The sequence below is a fragment of the Emydura macquarii genome, unplaced genomic scaffold, assembly GCF_026122565.2.
Source record: "Emydura macquarii macquarii isolate MOO-44397 ecotype Brisbane River unplaced genomic scaffold, CSIRO-AGI_Emac_v2 contig_499, whole genome shotgun sequence".
NCBI classification, from domain to species: Eukaryota; Metazoa; Chordata; order Testudines; family Chelidae; genus Emydura; species Emydura macquarii.
Genome location: NW_027130636.1, coordinates 5,773,362 through 5,796,005, shown reverse-complemented (window position 1 = coordinate 5,796,005; position 22,644 = coordinate 5,773,362). Strand labels below are relative to the sequence as shown.

Below are 22,644 nucleotides of genomic sequence, written 5' to 3'. Positions count from 1 at the left end.
CCTGTGCAATTGATCTGATTATTATGTATTACTTTACAGTGCCTTGCAGAATAGAATGAAGGGAAGCCAGTAGAAGATCTGGTGACAGCTGTGTGCTAAAATGACCCAAAACCTTACAGCCCACCACACCAGCCAATAGTGCTGAGCCTGAGAGGCGAGGGTGCCCATTGCACCCCTTCTAATAGCATGGTGCAGCTGCTGCTTCTGCATATGTTCCCTCTCAGCACAGCTGCTGCAGGAATTCCAGCTCGCTGAAGCACAGCTGGCAGCTCCCCAGATCTTGGATTGGAGTCACCCTTCATGTACTGTAGGATGGGGCCACACGTGCATAGGCTTGGTACCTGTTGCTGTTCTCAGTCAGCTGTTTCATGATCTGACAATAGATCTCATCCCGCAGCACCTCCTCCTGCAGGGCTGCCGCGAATATCTGGTCAGTGAGCTCCATGGAGGACCGGGCCTGTTTTGAGGGATAGTCCCCCATGAACTTCATGATGGGTGAAGTCATAGTTAAGGGCTGTCAGCATAGGAAGGACACCTAATCAGTAGAGACTTGGGGCAAATCCTAGCCATGGTGCTGGAGTGGGCATCACTTCATTGCCAGTCAGATGACAGATACATTCAGCCTGTGCTGCATACTGGGACCCACCCCTTCTCTTCCCAGCATAGCCACCACCCTGCTAGGAGCTGTCACCATTAACAACTGTGAATGGATTTGTCACCAGGCATGCCCTCTGGACCAGAATGTCTCTCCTGGGATCATTCCACAGGGGTTGTTGGAGACTCCTTGTGTGTATTGGTGAGAGGAACCCTGTTCTGTTCATTGGACCTTCTCTGCAAGCACAGCTGCAGGACTCCCTTGGCTTTAACTGCCTGACCCTCGAGCAGTTCAGAAGCTCTAGGTTCATGCAGGAAGCCACACCTGTTCTTACCAGAACTGCTTAATTGTTGGCAAAATGTATGTGCCTTTCAGGAAGCTGCTGCCAAAGATCATCTAAGCTGGATGGAGCCTCAGGCTGCACCATGTATAGTGAGCCCCACTGGGGCTGTTGAGCCCTTGCACAGTTTCTCTCTGTGGGAAAGATGAGGCTCTCTGAGCTCCATGTGCTGTATACAGCTACCCCCCATTTACAATGGCTGGGAAGTGAGACAGACATGGCTCATGGCAGGCAGCTTTTCCATTCCCCTGCCAGTCACAAAGCTCCGCCAGCTGAGGGAGAAGATGAAAGGATATCAATGAAGGCCTGGCAAGCCAGGTCTCGCAGTTCCGGATCTGCACACACCTTCTTCAGCAAGGGCTGCTTCAGAGGTTCCTTGGAGAGTGCCCACAGCTGGCTGCGCCCCCGGGATTTGTGGAGGACCGCTTTGCTGATGGACTCCTTTTCAGGAACCCTGAATGGAAACACATAGTTCACTCTGAACTGGTAGATCAGTATTCCCATTAAGCAGGAAGTCAGTACCTTGAAGAGTTATCTGTGGCCACGTTCTGTGCCAGAGAGGGGAGCTAGTACTGCAGATGGGGCTGCAGTTCTGCCAGGGCCTGGGAAAGCACTGGGACTGCACATCCTTGTAGATACAACAGAAGGACGGAGCAGAGGACATCAGAAGTTTGAAAAACTATTTTCCTCCCTCTACTGGGCCCTAAGAGGAGATTGCATGTCCCAGTTCTGGGTTAGTTACATGGCAAACCCTGGAGCTAGGAATAGTGCTGTGTGGAAGGAAGAGCGTTACAATTCAGACTCTCCTAATCTGTCCTTTGCAACCCTGCGGATAGGAGAAACTAGGAGTTCATACATCATCTCCACCCAGTGGGAGTCACGCCACTGTCAGCATCATTACAAGTGAGTAAGAGGAAACGCTAAGTCAGGTGTGTTCCACCAGACAAATCATTGCTGCCTCCATAGTAGGGTTAAAGGGTTGTTTTCATTCAACAGACATGAACCCCTTTTCCAGACTCCTGCATGGAGCCGTCTCACAGGCACAGGGAGCGTTACCTGAAGTGCTCATAGGAAAACTCCTCAAGCGTGTAGGGCTTAACTTTCACTTCCTCTTCCTCTGCCTTCTCTGGGTGGGAATTCAGTGACGCCAGCCTCCGCTGGTTTGGTGACATCATCAGCAAGCTCTGGAAACACACAGAGATTTTACACCATTTACAGGGCTCTGAACAAACAGTTTGATGTTATTGTCATTGGATAAACACTGCCAGCATTATACACCACACTCAATTATTTTCTGCTGCAATAGTGTTGCCATCACCCGGGAAATCTGCAGAGGCTCGAGAAAGTAGCTGAGTTACATTCTTACACAGACAGTGGCCACTGGAGTCAGGCTTAACTAATGCCCGCATAGCACTCATTAGAAATCCACCACCTTTTGATCTGCTTCATCTTTTTCAGTGGGTTCCTGTGATGGGGAGTCCCCCCCCCCCCCAACAGAAGGAAAAGTAGGTTAAATTAGTTTAATTAACCTGATAGGCTGCATCTGGTGGGGAGCCAGGGTTTAAAAGGTTGATTGATGATGGAGCCCAGCTGACAAGGAACAGGTGGGACTGTATAGAACCAGAAAATTAGAGCAGAAAGCAGCTGCAGGGGAAGTAGTTTGTAATCATTCCCTAGGACAGTGCTTCGCAACCTTTTAAGTAGCAAGTACCCCCTAACTTCTGAAAATTTTAATCAGTACCCCAACACTCAATTTTCTATGGGACTTTATATTTACAGACTAATGTGAGCCATATTTTGGAAGAAGGGCTAAGTATATAAGGCCGTGATATGACAGATGTCAGATCTAGCATGGGTAGGGTTACCATCTTTACATCAGGCATACGCAACTCAAGTATGTACCTGGGCTAGAGGTGATGTTGGCTGAGGCTTTGAGTGGCATGCCAACGCTGGGGAATATAAAGCGCCATGCCAAATTTGAGAGGAGGAAGGGGTGGGAGAGAGAGACAGGGAAGGAGGGTGAGAGAGAGACAGGAAAAGAGGGTAACTGGTAAAATCTGGCGTTGTCATAGTTGTCAATTTCACTGATCAGCTAGAGCAGGGGTGGCCAACCAGTCATAGACAAAGAGCCAAAAAATAGCTGTTGATAATGCTAAGAGCCACATTTTCCTTACCCTCTGTCCACAATTTGCTCTGATCCCTCATTATCCGTGGCAGCTTGTCAATTTCACTTCTCCATTGACAAGCTAGTAGGGGTTGGCCACCCCTGAGCTACAGCAGTGACATTGACAAGTTTTCTGAGCACTGGGCTTTGAGCCAGGGAGGGGGGCTGCCACCTGGGCAAGTTGTAGGCAGCTGCCATCTGGCTGCCAGCCCGGTAGGTGGGTGACAGCCACCCAATCCGAGCTGGGGCAGAGGAGGCTTCCACGCAGACTGGGACCCAGGGATGTGAGCAGGCGGCTGCTGCCCATCTTCAAGCCGGGGCACTGGAGGCTGTCCCTCAGCTCGGAGCTGGGATGCGGGTGGCTGCCACCCAGCTGTGAGCCCAGCTCACAAGATGCAGGAGGCTGCCATTGGGCTCCCGCCTGGGAGCTGGGACCCGGTGGGAAGGGGGGGAGCTGCTGCCCGCCTCCCCCAGAAGCTAGCGGCTGCTGCCTGCCTCCTAGCTGGGAGCTGTGACCTGTCGGGAAGTGGGTGGCTGCAGCCCGGCTTCCTGGGACTGTGGCGGCTGCCATCTGCCTCCCAGCTGGGAGCTGTGAGCAGGTGGGAAGTGGGCTGCTGCTGCCCACCTCCCCTTCATTCTGTTTTTCCCTGGGTACCCTCTGCCTGTGTCTAGTGTACCCCCAGGGGTACACGTACCACAGGTTGAGAAACTATGCCCTAGGAGAAGGAAGGTGGGTTTGGGGTTATGGAGTTAAGTAGCCTGCAGTTAGTTCCTGAGAGGGAGGAGCCAGCAGTCCAGGCACATAGCAGCAGTGTCTGGCAGAAAGCAGACTACAGTTACTAGATGTAGGATTCCTGGGTTTCCCTACCAGCCACAGGGGATGTGGCACAGATTGGGCAAAAACAAACGAGAGTCCTGTAGCACCTTAAAGACTAACAAATTTCTGCGGGCATAAGCTTTCGTGGGCTGCAAACCACTTGGTCAGATACATGAAATGGAAATCACAGATAGGAGGTATGTGTATATATATATATATACATCCAAGGGTAAGAAACATAACAATGGGGAGGGCACGTGCTAACAAAGTCAGTTCAGTTAGGGTAGATGAGGCCTATTCACAACCGTTGATTAGAAGGTGAGAATGTGTGAACAGTGACAATTACTTCTTGTACTGAGATAACCATTCCAAGTCCCTATTCAGACCCAGTCTGATTGTGTCAAGTTTGCATCTGAGTTCCAGCTCTGCAGTTTCTCGCTGAAGTCTGTTTTTGAAGTTTTTTTTTGTAGAAGTATAGCAACTTTCAAGACAGCTACAGTGTCCTGGGAGATTGAAGTGCTCTCCGACTGGCTTTTGGAGGTTACCATTTTTTATGTCTGATTTGTGTCCATTTATCCTTGTGCGTAGTGACAGTCCGATTTGGCCAATGTACATGGCAGAGGGGCACTGCTGGCACATGATGGCATATATTACATTAGTAGATGTGCAGGTGAATGAGCTCCTGATGGTATGGCTGATGTGGTTAGGACTGTGATGGTGTCAGTAGAGTCGATGTGCGGGCAGAGTTGGCAATGGGTTTTGTTGCAGGGATAGATTCCTGGGTTAGTGTTCTTGTATGGTGTATGGTTGCTGGTGAGTATTTGTTTCAGGTTGGTCTCATAGGCCTCATCTACCCTAACTGAACTGACTTTGTTAGCACTTGCCCTCCCCATTGTTATGTTTCTCACCCTTGGATGTATATATATACCCCCTATCTGTGATTTCCATTTCATGCATCTGACCAAGTGGTTTGCAGCCCACAGAAATTTGTTAGTCTTTAAGGTGCTACAGGACTCTTGTTGTTTTTGCTGTATACAGACTAACACGGCTATCCCTCTGGAACAGACTGAGTGGTGGAGTAGAAGACTGCCTGGGACAGTTATCTGGTAAGATTCTGCTATCCTGAAAGGGGAGGACTATATTGACCTGGCTGGAGGGCCAAGCCATGAAGAGAGAGCACCTTGAGTTGCAGAGAATGCATGTGAATGAGCAGCAGAAGGAGCTAATCCCCAGAGCAGCCAGTAGGCGGTGCCTTAGCGGTAAGTGTACCCCATAACAGCCCCACGTAATCAATTTGTACAATACAAAATACAGCAAGTTTCTGAAAGTGGGGCTAGATGGAATTGCTCTGCTTGGTCTGCTGGCAGGGGAGGGGGGCTCTGTTCTTCCCCTGCGTCGCCTCTGGTGTTAATCCCATGTTCAGCACAAAAATTTGGGAATTCAACTGCACAGACACCTCCAGGCATTACTATCAACTCTCTGTAAAGTCATACAAAGCACAGAAAGATGGAGGGATGGCTGCTGTATGTGCCATCATCTGGAATCATTACTTTTGTGCAACTAAAATCTCATCCTCACTATTGGACTATGGTTTTGTAGTTTGTTTTTCTTTGTTTTTGCATTTAATTCTGACTCATCTGTTGCACCAATGAAATAAAAGGCATCAACCTGGTATGAGTTGGGAGGATCACTCGTATTCCAATTATCTACTCAATAGTCACATTCAGCACTGTCCTGTCATTCAATTCCAGGTCTGCATTCTGTTAGCAGCTGAGTCTCCATCCCGTGGTCCTTACCAGCACTTGGCTAGATGGTTTTGCAATGGAAGGGATGATATAGATTGCTTCTAAAGACACAATCCCCATCTTGGCAGTCCTTTCATTTTGAGCATAGACCCAGTCACCATGATTTGCTTCCAGCCCTTTGTCCTTGGTCAGAATCAGCAAGTCCCCCTTCTTGAAGGGTAGAATGGCAGGGTCCCCTGGAAACACAGAAAGCTTCAGTATCCCTATTCAGGCTCTACAATGTCAGAGGAAAACACAGGGGATTTCAATCCTAAAGACAAGTGAAATGAGTTTGCAAGGTCTGGGCTCAGTTACCAGTAGGAAGCAATTTGTGTAACTATGGCTGATTAAACAACAGCACTTGGAGAAGTCACTGAGGTGTCCTCTGGCAGCCTGTGCCTGCTCCCACCGAGGTCAGTAGCAAAACTTACACTGATTCAGATGGGAGCAGAGCTGGTCCCTGGGACTGGCAGTGATGCAGGGAAAAGAGCTCATGAATGAGAATTAAATGAATGTGGCATTTGCATCCTGATCCTTCACCCCACAGCCCAGCAATCTCTGTCCCTTGTGGCACTCTTATGAGGAACGTGTCCCCACATCGTCTGCCTGGTCAGGAAATGAGATCGTGGCTGAGTTCCTGGAGTATGCAGTGCCCAAAAGGGATCAAATAATTGCAGCAAAGGGGGATGGAAGGCTGGTGTGTGTGCGGGAGGCCTGAACCATGGTGCCTGACGCACTATATCGTTGTGTTTATTGCTGGCTCTTCCTGGAGTAAAGTTTCTGTCTCCCTCAGCTGTTCTGCTTCTCTTTGGGTGCTTACTGGGGGTTCTCACGAGATTTTTCCCTGCCTCAGAGAAGGGTTGCCAGACTTACCTTGCTGCTTGTTCTCCTGCCTGGCCACAGCGTACTGTGACCTTTCCTTCAGTCCTTCCAGGAACAGGACTACTAGCTCAGCGATGACAACACTGTGGACAGATGTCAGGACAAATTCCTCTGCCCGTAGCGTGATAAGAGTGCAGCTTTGCCCAAAAGACTTCACTGCCCTGCGGATCCAGAGCGGTTCATTACTGGTACCTCTGCAAACCTTTGAGCTGCATCCATACACAGCCCTGTACCTGCACCTCAAGGCAGCCAAAGCCTCTGCAGAGGGGCAGGAACACCCTGAGCATGCATTAGGACTAACAGGAGTCAGGCATTCCTGACTCAATTGCTCAGAAGTAGGTGAGTGAAACTCTGGCTCACGCTCTTGGGAGCAGGCCACATGTTGGTTCAGCCACCCCATGTTTCTCCACCAAGTGACCTCATTCTAGGCACTGGAGGAGCACCCGCCTCGTGGAGTGAGCAGCAAATTAATTCAATGGGAGGCTTCCCTCATACACTAATGCACCTCAGTCCTGACCTGGAAGGATGATCTTGCCCTGGACTGACATGGGAAATTCAGTCACTAGGTTCGTTCATTCATTCAGAAGCTCTCTGGAACTGTTCCATAGACAGATGCTGACCCCAGTCCAGAACCACCACCTTTCTTGGGAAGACCAGGGGAACTGAATCCTCCATGGAGATCCCTTGGCTGAATGTAGGCTGAGACACAACTACTTTCTCCAGATCCTGCCAATCCATGTGACTAACCTGTTGGTATGTATTCCAGTGATTTCTGGGAAGGACAGATTGAGGAGCTGCTTTTCCGACTCATCTAGGAAGCAGATCCCTTTCCAGTTAATGGCCACTATGAAGTGGTTCTTCGGCAGACTGGGCCCTGGAAAGCAGAAACAACCCACCATAGATATTGTTCAGCCCTTCTCCTCCTCTCTGTCTCCTGCCCCATCCCTTCACCCACTCACTGCTGTTGTTACCTGAAAATTTGGTGACTTCAAAAAATCTAGAAAAGAGCAAAGGCCACTGAAAACGGGCAAAATCCACCAGCTGCTCCTTCACGCTCTGAGGGGAAAGCCGGTCCTGTGTGTATGGGGCCTACAATACAAAAACAAGGCCATGGCTTCTTGTTCGCAGATCCAGGGTACAAATACTGAAGTACAAATCCAAGGACACATGAGGAGCAGGACTGGCCCTGCAAGTTGCGGATAGCCCTCAACCCCCATTGACGCCTCAGGGAGTTCAGCACTTTGCAAGATTTTGCCTGCAAAAAGTCAAACCACAAGCCATCTCCAAGGACCCGAGCCGTCCTGTTCACACATGGCTAATGGCACAGCCAGTTATTTGGATTCTAAGCTCCTCTGGACTGGGAGCGCCTCTCCTTAGTTGTCTGTGAAGGGTTTAACACACTGTGGGTGCTACATAAATGATGATACAACTAATCAATATAACCCCTCTCGCCAATAGCATATGGAGCACCATATGCATAAACACAAACCATTGCATACCATGTCTGTCCTGAATCAATCGCCACAACAGCTGACAGGGACAACTCTCTTTTTAAGAAACCCCCTCTGAGTGGTTGCAAAAATAAACTGTACCTCCTTTTTCTGTCTCCACAGGAGACAGCATGGCCCCTCTTCTCCCTCATCCCTAACAAACCAGGCTGGGCACATGCACTGAGATGCTTCTTACAGCACTCTGACAAATCCCCAGGCACCAGTCAGACCTTCTCTCCCTGCTCCCTGGGAAACCACCTTGCCCATGGGCATGTTATAAATGGAATTAAAGAAGTAGAAGCTGGAGCTTAACACTGGGTTGTGGAGGCTCAAGATCAATTCATAGCGCTGTGTGAGGTCCGTACCTTGGCATGTGCGTATGTTATAAGGCTCACCCACTTCTCCTGGGGTTTTGACTTCAGCAGCTTGGCTGGGATGCAGTCCTGGAGTAGCTTCTGGACCAGTTCGTTGCGGATGGAATCCCCAAACTGAATGTAACAATATTTTGCTCCTACCTCCACCAAATCCTCTTCCTGCAACAATTCATTTGGTTAAATGAAACCTGGACAGGTGTAGCTGAGTCCTGCCATCCTGTGTGATCCACTGAGGAAAGGTGCTGTATAAGAGCTGGGTATCATTATTATCCAGCACTATGTGGCCTGGAGTCCAGGGTAGCAACAGTAATTTTTCTGCCCTCAGCGCAGCTGCCCGAGGCAGCAGTACAGCATGAAGAGAGATGACCTAGGATGCTTTCACCATGCCAAGCAGGATGATCAAGTGGATATTAAAATTGAACCCAACAACTCCTCTGGACGTGTCTGTAGTGTCCAGCATGAGCTGGCAGATGCAACTTCCCTTATGTCCTACTCTGGATGGGCTGCTGGCAGTCATTTGGAAAATTGACCATTGAGAGGATGGGCGGACACACCTATATCTGCCTGTCCTCCTCTGCTTATCCCCTTTGGAAGCCCTCATGTTCTCCTGCTCCCTCTCAAAGGGCAGTAAGGAACCCCACCTTCTCACAGCGGTATTCTCCAAACCGGATCCCACGAATGATCTGGTGGTAAATGAGCTCTGTGCTGACGGGATCTTCCTTCGAGTTGTGCCAGGGAGTGAAGATCTCTTTCCGGAAATAGAGGCGCCATGGGGTGTTGCGTTCATGGGCACCCTGCTCCTTCACCAGCTGCTCACACTGGGAGATGGCATCCATGACATGATCCCGGCCGCTACCCAGTGACCAGACCTAAGAGCAGAGGAAAAATCCATTTCAGGGAAAGGCCTGATTTGTAATTTAGTGAGTGACAACAGACTAGAACACTCTTGTCTACTAACAACGTAGAGGTCCCAGAAATATCAGTCTGTGATTGGCAAGTTCAGAGGCATCATAGATGGGACTGGACAAGCTGCACACTAGTAAGCGAGTGTAACTTACACACCGGGGCAGAAGGCAGGGTGGTGTCAGAAAAAAACAACCAGGAAGGGGCAGGCATGGGGGTCCTGGAACGAGACTGCTTTATCATACACCCACCTAGTTGCTTTTCCTGCAACACCCACGCCTCTGCTCCTCAGGGTTTAGCATACACCCACTTACCTGCACTTGCTTTGGTGGTATATATTATACAATGAAATCACTTCTGAGTTCAGCCCACTGAGTTTAGAGCCCAACTCTGAGCACTTAGAGCACATGCTGCTTGGGGAATCTTGGTTCTAAACCAGTACTTCGTTAGTGTAACGACCCAGGGGGAAAGGATGTGTAGAATGACAGTATGTGGATTACAGGGCTGCGCCTCACTGGGACTGCAGGCAACTCTTCTGAGGTTTGGGTTAAGCTCTCCTGATGGCAAAATGGATCAGCAGCTCTTAGCACGTAGAGTGTGGCGAAGGGAACTCTCCCCTGCATGGGGCTGAGAAGCACTGACCGCAGAGTGAGAGGGGAATTTCTGGGGTGGAAAACAAGAATGCCTTGTAAAGCCCTGAGAATACTTTCAGCAGGGCACATGCCCACCAGCAGATGGAGGGGACAAAAAGGAAGGAGAATAGAACAGTGCCGTAAGGGAGTCCTCAGCCAAGCAGGACAGCTATTAGAGGAGTTCCCAGGGTGGAGCTTGTGGAGGGATATCAGAGGAGGTTCTCTGGGGAGGTGTTTGATGATTTCAGGACGTATTGTAATACTTTACCTTGTCATACACAGCAATATAGAGTGAAAAACCAAACGTGTCCTTCAGCTTCATTTTATCAGCTACCAACTGGCAAATCTCTTTGGCAATGGAGGCAGAATCTGCAGGGATTGTGATGCTTTGGCCATTCATCAAGGTGACATTAAATACAATGGGTTTCTTCTGCTTTGTTGCCTGTTAGTCAGAGTTCAGTGAATGAGAAGAATCAGAGGCAGAGTTCACTTTCCCAAGAAGAATGGAGGATCATTTTAGATTTAAGAGCTCTCTCTCTCTCTCTCTGCACCAACTTTACACTATGATCAAAACATTAAAGCTCTCACATTAAAGCTCTCGTTTATTAAGTGAGATTATGTCTTCACTAGAAATCCTGCAGTGGCACTGCTGTAGCACAACAGTGTAGACACTCACTACAGGAATTGGAGAGGATCTCCCATCACTGTAGTTAATACACCTCGACAAGAGGCGGTAGCTAGGTTGACAGGAAAAATTCTTGGATTTGAGGATTTTTCACACCCCTGAGCAATGTAACTTGGTTGACATAACTTTTTAGTGTAGACCTGGGCTCAGTCTGCAGGGCCCATACAAAGGAAAACCAGTTCCATGCCCATTTTGTAGCTTCATCAAAAGAGCAGCAAACATAGCAGCAAGCAACTGGTCACCCATCTTATGGATTTGATGCATTATGATAAAATCCTGCTTTGATAGTCCACCTGGCAAGGAATGACTAGAACTGGGCATGTCTAACAGCATAGCCCAGAGCAGGTTAACTGTCTTTCAGTCCCAATTTCCACCCCTGGACTTGGAAAGATCAGTCAGTGCAGACAAGTAAATACCATTCAGCATGAATGCTTAACTTTTAGCATATGACCATTCACACTGATTCATGTGCTTTCCTGGATCCGAGTCTTAGTAGGTGAAATTTAGTGATAGTTGTGATAGCAGTGGTCTATGGATATATGTATCTGAGAACTCGTTGATAAGAGAAAAGCTACCTGTAGTTCCAGCCAACTGGGAGGTTCAGCCCGAGCTCCGTTGGCATAGGTGCGCTTCAGCCGTTCAGCACAATACGGTGCGTAGCCTGTGGGCCCACTGCGGATGAAATTCAGCAAGTACTGGATGTACAAAGCATAAAGAGACAGTTAGGAAATGCAGATGTTCCTAAAGAACTGGAGGCTCGCAAGGGCCAGTAGATCTGATCAACCCAAACCACCTTGCCAAATGCATCACACTGGTTTTCTTGGCGTTTTCTAATCATACTACTTAGTCACCCATGAAGATATCTATGGAGGAGGCATCTTCAACTCCTGCAGCGCTCACACAGGCCTGTCCATTCACTGAAGTTCAAGGAATTTGGCACTAGAGCTATCTGTAGTGACATGCAGAGCTAAACCCTCAACGGGGAGTAAGGTCTGTGTGGAATTGCTCGCTATGTGTGTGATTGCAATTGTTATCGCAAATGCACACTCCTGCTTGGTGACTTATGACGCCAAGGGCATCCTTTGCCTGTGCAGTGAGACTGTCTGGGCACCGAATTGCAGTAACTGCACATGCAAACATGGGTGCATAATGCACATGGACTTCGGGTCTCTTTCTAGAAATTTGGCTTGTTACCTAAATCCACGGGTCAGCCCAGGAGCCTCATGCTTCAGAGGGCAGAGTGCTCATAAACCTGTAGATCAGGAAAGACACTATTTCTGCTCCAAAATGCAGCCCAGAGCAACTGGCCAGGGGTATTACGGAGTTTTGACCTTCCTCTGAAGGATCAGGGACCAATCACTGGAAGAGCAGGAGGCAAAATCAAGCTCCCCAGGAATTGAGTATGGGCAGTAAAACTTTTGGAGACAGTGGGCCTGACTCAATCTCACTCATTTAACTTCAAACAAGCTATTCCTGTGTTGCACCAGCATGAGAACTGAACTAGGCCTGTTGTGTTGAATTCATCCCTGGGATGACTGGGCCTGACTCATCTCTCTGGTGTAAATCACTAACAACTCCATTGTAGTAGTTGTGGAGTTACACTATATTGTGAAACTGGTGTGGGTGAGATCAAAATCAGGCCCCACTGACTTCAATGGAATGACAGCAGGAACTCGTGCATCTTGCCCACTCCCCATATATTCCTTTTGAGCTGGGTCCTTGGCTTTGCAGAGAGAATTGGAGGGAGAATGGAGGAACACTTGCAGAGTAATCTGTGGTGAGGGAGTTGCTGCTGAACTTTATTCTTAGCTATTTTCCCTCCCCTTTCCCCCCCCCCCCACACACATACACTGCATTGCAAATGCATGTAGCATATACAGTATGGGCCAGATCCTCAGCAGGTATAAATTGGCATAGTGCTACTGGAGTAACTCAAATAAGTCAGAGCCCTGAAGTCAATGGAGCAGCTGAGTCTCTGGTTTATGTGTATTAAGGCCTGAGGGACGGCTAAGGGCACAATACCAGTGATTGTGTATGTACTTGTCTACAGGAGTAATGATGTGAGAGAGTTTCTGCCCTCACCCCATCACCAGCTGTTCTAGCAACCAAACAGTTAATTCTACGTCTTGTATCCAGATACAACAATGAACAAGCCCCCAGACCAGGGTAGGCCTTGAGGCTACGACAGGAAATGTGAGCGTGATACCTTCACAAACTTGTCTGAAGGAGGGAAGCAGCCCAGGCAAAGTGAGAGGAGGATCCAGCCGCGAGCACGACTGCTCTTCTTGTTGTTCTCCGAGAGCTGCTTGCAGATCTGGCAGTAAATCTCATCTCTGTAACAAGACACATGCGATCAAGAGGACTGGGCCTGGCTGATCGTGCTGTCAATGAGAACGACAGACTCTCTGCCACCAAAGCATGGCTAGATGGATTCCCTGCAACATTCAGACTGACTGTTTCAGCCTTTAAAGTTACCTCTGTCACAACTCCGTATATTGATGTGTTTTATTTAGTTCCTTTTCCACAGCGCTCAGCAGCGCTCCGCCCAAGCACCTCACCCTCATTCAGAAATCCAGCCTCCCAATATCTCTGCAGGAGGAACTATTCTCATCACCCAGTCTTCCGGGTGGGGATCTGAAGCATAGAGATTGTCTTGGACAGGGTCACACAGGAGCCAAAATGTTCTGAATCTCAGTCTAGTGCCTCCTCCACAACAATGTTAATCCTACAGTGCCTTTCCCTATGGATGTTGGGTGTCCAGTCCAATCTGACTCTGACCAGTGGACAGCTGTTTGGTGGCTTATGTGAAATGAATTTGGGAGTTTCTGTCCAGCTCCCAGTGGTCAAGCACACCATTCCATGCAGAAATGTCAGGCATGAACATGCAGGATTTTACCACAGTGAACAGAGACCCAAGGAAAGTGTAGACGTTTTTTTATATAGAGCCCTTCTGAATAAACAGGATAGGTGTGACCTTGGCATCAAGAAAGAGAGCACAAGAGTGAGAGTCTAGATTTAAACGAGAAGCTTTCAGAGAAATCACAGCTAATGTTGGAGTTAACTATAGAACGGCTGGTGCAAGCAGTGTGAGCCTGTGAAAATGCAAGTGACCTGGCAAAAGCATAGTGGAAGCATGTGCAAAAAGCACTAAAAAATTCCAGTGGGGAAAAGAGAAGCACCATTAAATATTCTCTTAAGATAACTCAATTCCCTGGACAGAAATGTAGACACATAGAACACAGGGCAGAAGAGGTGTGCCCAAGCAGTGGGAATATGGGGAGGAAACCTGAAACAAAGACATTGGGGAGCCTATCTTCAGCAAGCATAAACTGTAATAGGTCTACTGAAGACAATTTATACCAGCTGACGATTTGCCCCAGGAGCATGTTGAGTGAAGCAAAGGAATCAGGTAGACAGCCCAGCCAAGCAAGGGTGAAGAAGAATTACAGAAAACCTAGAATTGTAGGGCTGGAGAGGACCTCGTGCAGTCATCTAGTCCAGCCTCTTGGGCTGAGGCAGGACCAATTAAACTTAGACTATCTCTGGCCGGTGTTTCTCTAACTTCTTGTTCTTGTTGCCTCCCTTGGAAGCCTGCTAAAAACAAGTGTTCCAGGTGCTGAGGTCAAGTAACCCAAACAGAAAGAACAGCTGGCAAGCAGATGGGTGTGAAAGTGGTACACATTTTCACAGCAGTACCTCCAGGTTAAGGGAGAGGCATGTTGGCTGGCCAGTGTAGGGAAACTTGCACTAACTAACCCACTTGTACCGGATCTATGGTTAAAGAAGGGATTTCAGTCTCCAGGACTGTCAGTTCAGAACCGTGGGCTTAGGCCCCCTTCCCAGAAAGCTGAACCTTTCACCAGCAGGACAGGCAGTGAGGAAAGCAGTTCCAGCAGACAGTGATGGGAGAACCTCTTGGGAGTATCTGGTTCGTCTGGAATCTAGACAGACTTCCCCAGAGATGAATTGAGCCCCAGCTCCTCAGTTAATGTGAGTGGGATTTGGAAAGAGCTCTGGGTGCTCTTGTAGGTGTGGGTGACTGGCTTTTGATGACAGGTGCAAGTTTCCTACCTGATGGCAGGGCGCAGGATTGCATTGCCGATAATGAAGTGCACTTTTTCAAGGTTGGACATAGGTCTGTCTGAGATTGTGCTCTGCTCCTGGATTAGCACCTCCCTGCTGTTCAGCTGGCTCACCACCTGAAACAAAACGGCAGAACTCTCGGCAGTTCTTTTTTTGTACTAGTCAGTTACAACTGGGTCAAGGAAGAGATACAGAAGAGGTATCTCTACAGCCAAAACATTCCCAGCAGAACCCAGGGACAGCTGAGGGCTGACCAGAGCATCATCTTTTCAATGTAAGTTAACCCAAAATATCTCCTGCTGCAGCAGTACTTTCACTGTAGCTGGTTCTACTTAGCTCTGCTGCGACTGTCGGCTCTGCTGTGCAATAGCATGAAGGACCCATTGCACTCGTATATCGTAGTGATGAGTATTCCATAAAAATCTAGGTTCTTTAGATCGATGCTTGGCATCAGCTGAGACTGTTATCAAATAACATACCCTGAAGAGCCAGAAATAGAAAGTTGCTCCTTCATCTTCAAACACATAAGCCTTTCCCACTAGTGCCATTTGTATTGGGGGGGAGAGAAAAATATTCCCTTCCAAACAGTGTTCACAGTAAAGCTGGTTGGCTGAAATTTATCAAATAAAAATTTTTCCAAGGAAAAATTGGCCTTTTCAGAAACATGGACAAATATGGCAAATAACTTTGGGGGTAGTTTTTACATTTTTAATATTTTGTGTGAAGCTTTTCAACACATTTTCTATCAAACATACCAACAATTTTTTTTTCATTTACTGAAAACTGGTAAATGGCAATTTCCAGTAACATTATCAGTGAACTCTGCAAAATTTTATGTGACCTTTGTCTTTTTTTTTTTTTTTTTCTTTTCCCCTCAACCAGGTCTAGTTCAGTGTCCTGGTGAAGAAAGGTCCGTCCTTGCCATGAAAGAGTAGGAAGCTCAGCCTGGAATCTTCCAGTTGCAAGGATTAGAAAGGCTAAGACATTCCAGCGATCCATAATGGTGAAGAGGAAGAAAATGAAAAAGCTCTGCTAAGGAATCCAAAGAAAGCAAAACAACATCAAAGGATGATAAAGGTAATTTATCTCCTACTGTAGTACTTAGTTTTATATTGCTGCATCTTGTGATTTCAGCATAGAATACTGTAAAACTATATTCATAGTCATTGGATAGCCATCTCTTTTACTTTACGTGATGCTTGGGAATTAATCCAGGAGGTGACCAAAAGCTGTTAGCTGAGGTTAGTCCTACTTTGAGCAGGGGGTTGGACTAGATGACCTCCTGAGGTCCCTTCCAATGCTAATATTCTATGATTCTATGATCTGTGAGAGAGACTGGGGGAGGGATTGTCTCAGGGGCTTCAGAGGAGGACTGGAGAAAATCTGAATTTGAACCACCCAGTGTACGCACCCCAGGGACTGGGGATTGTTGAGAGGTGCATGAGAGGGAAAGATTTTTCTCACTGTGAGTGGAAGAGGATCTGAGGTCTCTGTTCTGGAGCAATTGCCTCTGGGGAAGCAGATGTAAGATGTTGAAGGCAGAACACTCACTATATTTGTACAGCACAATGGGATCCTGACTGAGGCCTGTAGGTACAACTGTTAATAATGCAGGGCTCATTGTGCAGGAGAACTCCTCTTCAGCAGGAGCTGGAAGTGCTGGCAGGTCTGGCTGAAGGGGGACCTGCCAGGAAATGAATGACCACAGGATGGGTAGTGTGAGAGTTTCCATGGAAAATAGCAGAGCACACCAGGAGTTCCACACACAGGGAAAGGTTGGCCTTGGAGCTGCCAGGGGAGGGAGCTCTTAGCCAGGGGACTGCCATGCCTCTTGCCTCCCCATGCTGACAGACACTACCTAAGTGTCTGCCTAAGATAGCTGGGGAAAGCTACTTCAGTGTGTCTCTGACCTTTTCTGTCAGCTGTGAGGAATGTTTCAGCTTCATGGAGGAGACCCCCTTAAAGACTCTGTTATCCCTTCTGTAGTCTCCCTAAGATAGACACAGTCATGACAGAAAATTAGTTCAATGCCCAAAGCACAGTCAAGACCAGTGAATTAAGGAATGGCAATCAGGAAAAAAAAAATGCTGATCTATGTGAAGTGAATCCTCATCAACCAAAATACCTTCTCTCCAGTGTCAGAGCCTTTGGATTGAGAGCGTTCTGAAAATGTCCTCTAGAAATACTGAGTCAGAATCTTAGCTGGTGTAAATTTGCATGGACTTCAGTGGAGCTACAATGATTTGTGTCGGCTGAGGGTCTGGCCCACTGTGTCTCTCTCATTCATTGTGCACTCTATTGTGCCTTTATTTTCTTTGCAAATAATAGAAAAGTATTTGTATTTTGTGAGAGCATTCGCTCTTCAGCAGTTCAGTTAACTACTCACACGTGAATTCAGTTACAACTGCCTGGAATGAAAAAATAGAATAGTTATGCCAGGGCTTGACACTTTAGAAATCTCATCCTCCACCATCTTCTTCCTTTACTTTAAACTGTTTATTGAACAATGGAAATGGAATGTGTTTTCATCAGGACTTGGCCACCATGAAGAACTCTGAATAGCTTCAAGGCAAAAATCAGCATGTTTTACATTTCAGGATCTCTGCATCATTCACTCTAGTTCTGTGTGAGCACAGCCAGTCACAGATTCACACCCCAACCAGGCTGCAACGTCCCATTAGGCCTTGGAAGCCTCCCTAGGGGAATGGAGCAATGTTAAACGCAAGATGCTCTTTGATCCTGGGGCAGGGTGTACTAACCCTGCACTAGCTGGGAAGAAGTTAATGAGAGCCTGTGGGCTTAATTGATCTTGCCCTACTTGGTCTGTGAGCAGGGCCAAACCTGGAGGGAGGAGTTAAGAGGGAAAGCCCAGTTCATTTGGGGCTAGCTGGGAGGAGCAGAGGGCCTCTTGTGCTAACCCCTTGAAAGAATCATAGAAGATTAGAGTTGTAAGGGACTTTAGGAGGTCATCTAGTCCAATCTCCTGCTCAAAGCAGGACTAACCTCAGCTAAATCATCCCAGCCAGGGCTTTGTCAAGCTGCAGCTTAAAAACCTCTAAAGATGGAGATTCCACCACCTCCCTAGGTAACCCATTCCAGTGCTTCACCACCCTCCCAGTGAAAAACTTTTTCCTAATATCCAACCTAGACCGCCCCCACTGCAACTTCAGATCATTGCTCCTTGTTCTGTTATCTGCTACCATTGAGAACAGCCTAGCTCCATCCTCCCTGGAAACCCCTTTCAGGTAGTTAAAGGCTGCTATCAAATCCCCCCTCATTCTTCTCTTTTGCAGACTAAAAAAGCCCAGTTCCTTCAGTCTCTCCTCATAAGTCTTGTGCTCCAGCCCCCTAATCATTTTCTTTGCCCTCTGCTGGACTCTCTCCAACTTGTCCACATCCTTATTGTAGTGGGGGGCCCAAAACTGGACACAATACTCCAAATGCGGCCCCACCAGTGCCGAATAGAGTGGAATAATCACTTCCCTCCATCTGCTGGCAATGCTTCTATTAATTCAGCCCAATATGCTATTAGCCTTTTTGGCAGCCAGGACACACTGCTGACTCATATCCAGCTTCTTACCCACTGTAAACCCCAGGTCTTTTTCTACATAAGTGCTGCTTAGCCCGTCGGTCTCCAGTCTGTAGTTGTGCATGGGATTCTTCCATTCTAAGTGCAAGACTCTGCACTTATCCTTGTTGAACCTCATCAGATTTCTTTTGGCCCAATCCTCCAATTTTTCTAGGTTACTCTGTATCCTATCCCTACCTTCTAGGGTATCTACCATTCCCCCTAGCTTAGTGTCATCTGCAAACTTGCTGAGGGTGCAATCTACCCCATCCTCCAGATTATTAATGAAGATGTTGAACAAAACCGGCCTCAGGACCGACCCCTGGGGCATTCCACTTGTTATTGGCTGCCAGCTAGACATTGAGCCATTGATCACTACCCCGTTGAGCCTGATGATCTAGCCAGCTGTCTATCCATTTTATAATCCATTCATCCAACCCATACTTCTTTAACTTGCTGATAGCAAAAGCTTTGCTTCAGTCAAGGTATATCATGTCCACCTCTTTCCCCACATCCACAGAGCCAGTCACCTCTTCATAGAAGGCAATCAGGTTGGTCAGGCATGATTTGCCCTTGGTGAATCCGTGTTGACTGTTCCTGATCACCTTCCTCTCTTCCAAGTGCCTTAAAATGGATTCCTTGAGGACCTGCTTCATGATTTTGCCTGGGATTAAGGTGAGGCTGACAGGTCTGTAGTTTCCTGGATCCTCTTTCTTCCTTTTCTTGAAGATGGGCACTATATTTGCCCTTTTCCAGTCATCAGGGACCTCCCCCAATTGCCACACACTTTCAAAGATAATAGCTAATGGCTCTGAAATCACATCAGCCAATCCCTCAGCACCCTCAGATGCATTGCATCTGGCCCCATGGACCTGTGTATGTCCAATCTTTCTAAATAGTCCTGAACCTGTTCCTTCAGCACTGAGGGAAGTTCACCTCCTCCCCATTCTGTGCTGCCCATTGCAGTAGTCTGGGAGCTGACCTTGTCTTTGAAGACAGAGGCAAAAAAGGCATTGAGTACCTCAACTTTCTCCATGTCCTTTGTCACTAGGTTGCCTCCCCCATTCTGTAAGGGGCCCACACTTTTCCGAATCTTCCTCTTGTTGGTAACATACTTGTAGAAACCCTTCTTGTTCCCCTTCACGTCCTTTGCTAGCTGCAACTCCAATTGTGCTTTGGCCTTCCTGATTTCATTCCTACATGTTTCAGCAGTATTTTTATAATCCTCCCTAGTCATCTGACCAAGCTTCCACTTCTTGTAAGCGTCTTTTTTGTGTTTAAGCTCACCAAAGATTTCTTTGTTAAGCCAAGCTGGGTGCCTATCACATTTGCTATTCTTTCTGCACATCGGGATGGTTTGTTCCTGCAGCCTCAGTAAGGTTTCTTTAAAATACAGCCAGCTCTCTTGGATTCCTTTCCCCCTCATATTAGCCTCCCAGGGGATCCTGTCCATCAGCTCCTTGAGGGAGTCAAAATCTGCTTTTCTGAAGTCCATGGTCCGTATCGTGCTGTTCTCCTTTCTTCCTTTTATCAGGATCCTGAACTCTACCATCTCATGGTCACTGCTGCCTAGGTTGCCACCCACTTCTACTTCCCCTACCAAATCTTCCCTGTTTGTGAGCAGCAAGTCAAGAGGAGCAAGGCCCCTAGTTGGTTTCTCCAGCACTTGCACCAGGAAGTTGTCTGCAACACTCTCCAAAAACTTCCTGGATTGTCTGTGCTCTGCTGTATTGCTCTTCCAGCAGATGTCAGGGTGATTGAAGTTCCCCCATGAGAACCAGGTCCTGTGAACTAGAAACTTTCCCTAGTTGACTGAAGAAAGCCTCATCTACCTCGTCCTTCTCATCTGGTGGTCTATAACAGACACCCACCACGAGATCACCCTTATTGTTCTTGCTTCTAAGCTTAACCCAGAGACTCTCAACTGGCTTATCTCCAGTTTCATATTGGAGCTCAGAGCAATCATAGTGCTCTCTTACATACAGTGCAACTCCTCCACCCTTTCGCCCCTGTCTGTCCTTCCTGAACAGTTTATAGCCATCCGTGAAAGTGCTCCAGTTGTGTGAGTTACCCCAAGTCTTGGTTATTTCAATCATATCATAGTTCCTTGACTGTGCCAGGACTTCCAATTCCTCCTGCTTGTTTCCCAGGCTTCTTGCATTTGTGTATAGGCTCTTGAGATAACTGGCCAATTGCCCTACTTTCTCAGTGCAATTCAGGAGGCCTCCCCTGTTGCACCCTCCTCCTGATGAGGCCAGAAGGCCTGATGGGGCCAGAGCCTATCCCAGGACTGCCTGAAAGAGCCTGCTGTGCCCCAGTTGGCCACAATCGGGAGCACCAGCAGTAAGCCTACCCATTGACAGGCCCGTTTTGGTTGCCAGTCAGGACTTGGGCTCTCACAAGCACTGCTAGCTGCATGATTTCACTTAGCCGTAATGAAAGGCACAAATCAGCATCCTACAGGAATGCAAAGAGAAAGTTACTGTCACCAGCCTTTAGTTCTATCACTTGCAGGTCACCAAAGGTTCATCTAACTGCTTAAATACTAGTCTGATGTGTGCTATAGAAAACCTTACAGTAGGTCATCCCTTCTGCAGAGCAAACCACAACTGCTGTGCCCACATTTCTCCTGTAGGTCACCAGCATGAGCTGTCCTTTTTCATCAATGTGGGCTAGAATGCCAACACCCAACAATTCTGAGGCTACCTTCCATGGAAGAGAAAAAAGGGTTTACCAGTGTTGGTTGTTGTCCACCTGCCTTGCCTGTGCAGATCCCTTCTGTAGGTGCCACCCTCAAAAGGCCTACGTGATGCCTACAGCAGGGATCTCTAGAGACAGGATCTAGATGGAGAAAAAGGCTGTTTCCAGCTACAACCACTTGGGAAGAAATGAAATTACAACTGGTTTAAACATTCTAAGATGTTATTAAAACTGCTAGTAAAAGTATTTTAAATGATCTCTTTAAACACAGGGTCAGGTTGTTAAGTGTTCAGTACTTTGGGTGCCAGGTTCTTTTGAAAACCTGGCCATACGCATCACAGCTTGTATGCTGAATGCTTGAAAACGTGACCCATAATGCATAGGGGTTGTCTCAAATTGAGGCTTTCCACCCAGTGGGTGGAAAATTTAAGCCCTGCTACTGGTATGTGAATGTCTTCACCCCTGTTGCCAGAGCTGGCTGCAGTGTCCTCCAGCGGGGCTGGCTTTCCCAGAGACGTGCCAGGGAGACTACTGGTATGTGTTAAATGCAGGAGTGATAAAGCCTTCACATGTTCCTTTGCTTCTCTCGCCACTCAGTACAGCAGGACAATAGCAGATGGAAGAATCTGAAAATAAAGGCTCCTCACTCTTACCGGAGCTGGAGCGTTGTTGCCCATAAGCTGGATCTGGCTTTTCTTGCCAAGCGTATCATATATTTGCGACATCACAGAGCTGCTCTTGCTGTTGGTGTTCTTAGCAAACATTGCTGGCTCTGGGAGTTCGCCCATGAACCGTAGGATGATATTCCACACGGCCAAAGAAGCCTGGAAAGCAGGAGACAGATATGGAGGCAAACACACACACACATCTATATACAGGTAGGACTTCTGGCTTCTCCACCCGCTATTCAGGCAGGTAAAATCCTGTGCTCCATATCATTCACATGGGAAGTTTCCATAGACCCTCATGTCATATCTGAGCAATATTCAGATATCCGAATGCAGAAAGGATGGAGTGTGAAGCTTCAGGTGGCTCTGGTGGGAATGTTAGGCCTGATCTAACTACGTCGCTCAGTGATGTGACATCTCCCCCCCGGCTGAAGGACGTGGTTAAACCAACCTAAGCCCTGGTGTAGACAGCAGACAATTCTCCCATCAACCCAGCTACCACCTCTCAGGGAGGTGGAGTAGCTATGCCAATGGGAAAACCGGAGCACCCGTTAGCATAGGTAGTGTCTTCACGGAAGTACTCCAATGGTGTGGCTGTGCTGCCACAGCATTTTAAGTGTAGACAAGCCCTTAGACTTGCTGAATTATTACTAAACCCTTCAGACAGCTGCTGTTGTGAGGCAGCTTTTTGAATATTGGTGAGGGTAGAGGATGGGGCTGGTGTGGTACAGAAACGTTAGCTGACCCGGAGTCTGCACTGACTCAGTGACTGGCAGCCAGCGTTCAGCTTTCTCAAGAGCCCTTAGGACCCAAACTAGCAAGGGAGTGACATCAAATCTCTTGCAAGATGGGAACCTTCATTTTCTAAGGCTGCCTTGTGCTTAGCGAGGGAATCCCAGAACTCCTCACTCTGTGGATGGAACAGCAGGAGCAGGATGATGGGAAGGCGTGGACCTCCA

General features: G+C 47.9%; 2 protein-coding genes across 4 annotated transcripts in view; one reads left to right on the top strand and one right to left on the bottom strand.

Annotated features, from left to right (window-relative positions):
- The window catches only part of MYO7B (myosin VIIB), a 75,957-nt gene that overhangs the window by 15,594 nt on the left and 37,719 nt on the right, over window positions 1-22,644 (bottom strand). The window contains exons 22-36 of the mRNA XM_067538850.1: window positions 21,671-21,841; window positions 16,660-16,740; window positions 14,738-14,865; window positions 12,873-12,999; window positions 11,242-11,361; window positions 10,250-10,423; window positions 9,088-9,315; window positions 8,438-8,605; window positions 7,554-7,671; window positions 7,330-7,456; window positions 6,574-6,743; window positions 5,713-5,897; window positions 1,992-2,119; window positions 1,232-1,389; window positions 342-495 (exon numbers count right to left, since the gene is read on the bottom strand). Coding sequence (XP_067394951.1) covers window positions 342-495; window positions 1,232-1,389; window positions 1,992-2,119; window positions 5,713-5,897; window positions 6,574-6,743; window positions 7,330-7,456; window positions 7,554-7,671; window positions 8,438-8,605; window positions 9,088-9,315; window positions 10,250-10,423; window positions 11,242-11,361; window positions 12,873-12,999; window positions 14,738-14,865; window positions 16,660-16,740; window positions 21,671-21,841 — 2,237 coding nt within the window. The remainder of the gene's footprint in view (window positions 1-341; window positions 496-1,231; window positions 1,390-1,991; window positions 2,120-5,712; window positions 5,898-6,573; window positions 6,744-7,329; window positions 7,457-7,553; window positions 7,672-8,437; window positions 8,606-9,087; window positions 9,316-10,249; window positions 10,424-11,241; window positions 11,362-12,872; window positions 13,000-14,737; window positions 14,866-16,659; window positions 16,741-21,670; window positions 21,842-22,644) is intronic.
- Window positions 1-22,644, top strand: part of LIMS2 (LIM zinc finger domain containing 2) — a 107,046-nt gene that overhangs the window by 75,513 nt on the left and 8,889 nt on the right. Inside the window, exons 9-10 of one of the 3 annotated variants that reach the window (XR_010918149.1) lie at window positions 15,632-15,826; window positions 21,615-22,146. Coding sequence is in view for 1 of the 3 variants with exons in the window: in XM_067538847.1 (XP_067394948.1) it covers window positions 15,632-15,653 (22 nt within the window). In the remaining 2 variants the exon portion in view is untranslated. Of the gene's footprint in view, window positions 1-15,631; window positions 17,198-21,614; window positions 22,147-22,644 lie in introns of those variants that run through there. The other 2 variants (XR_010918150.1, XM_067538847.1) reach the window with 2 other exon arrangements.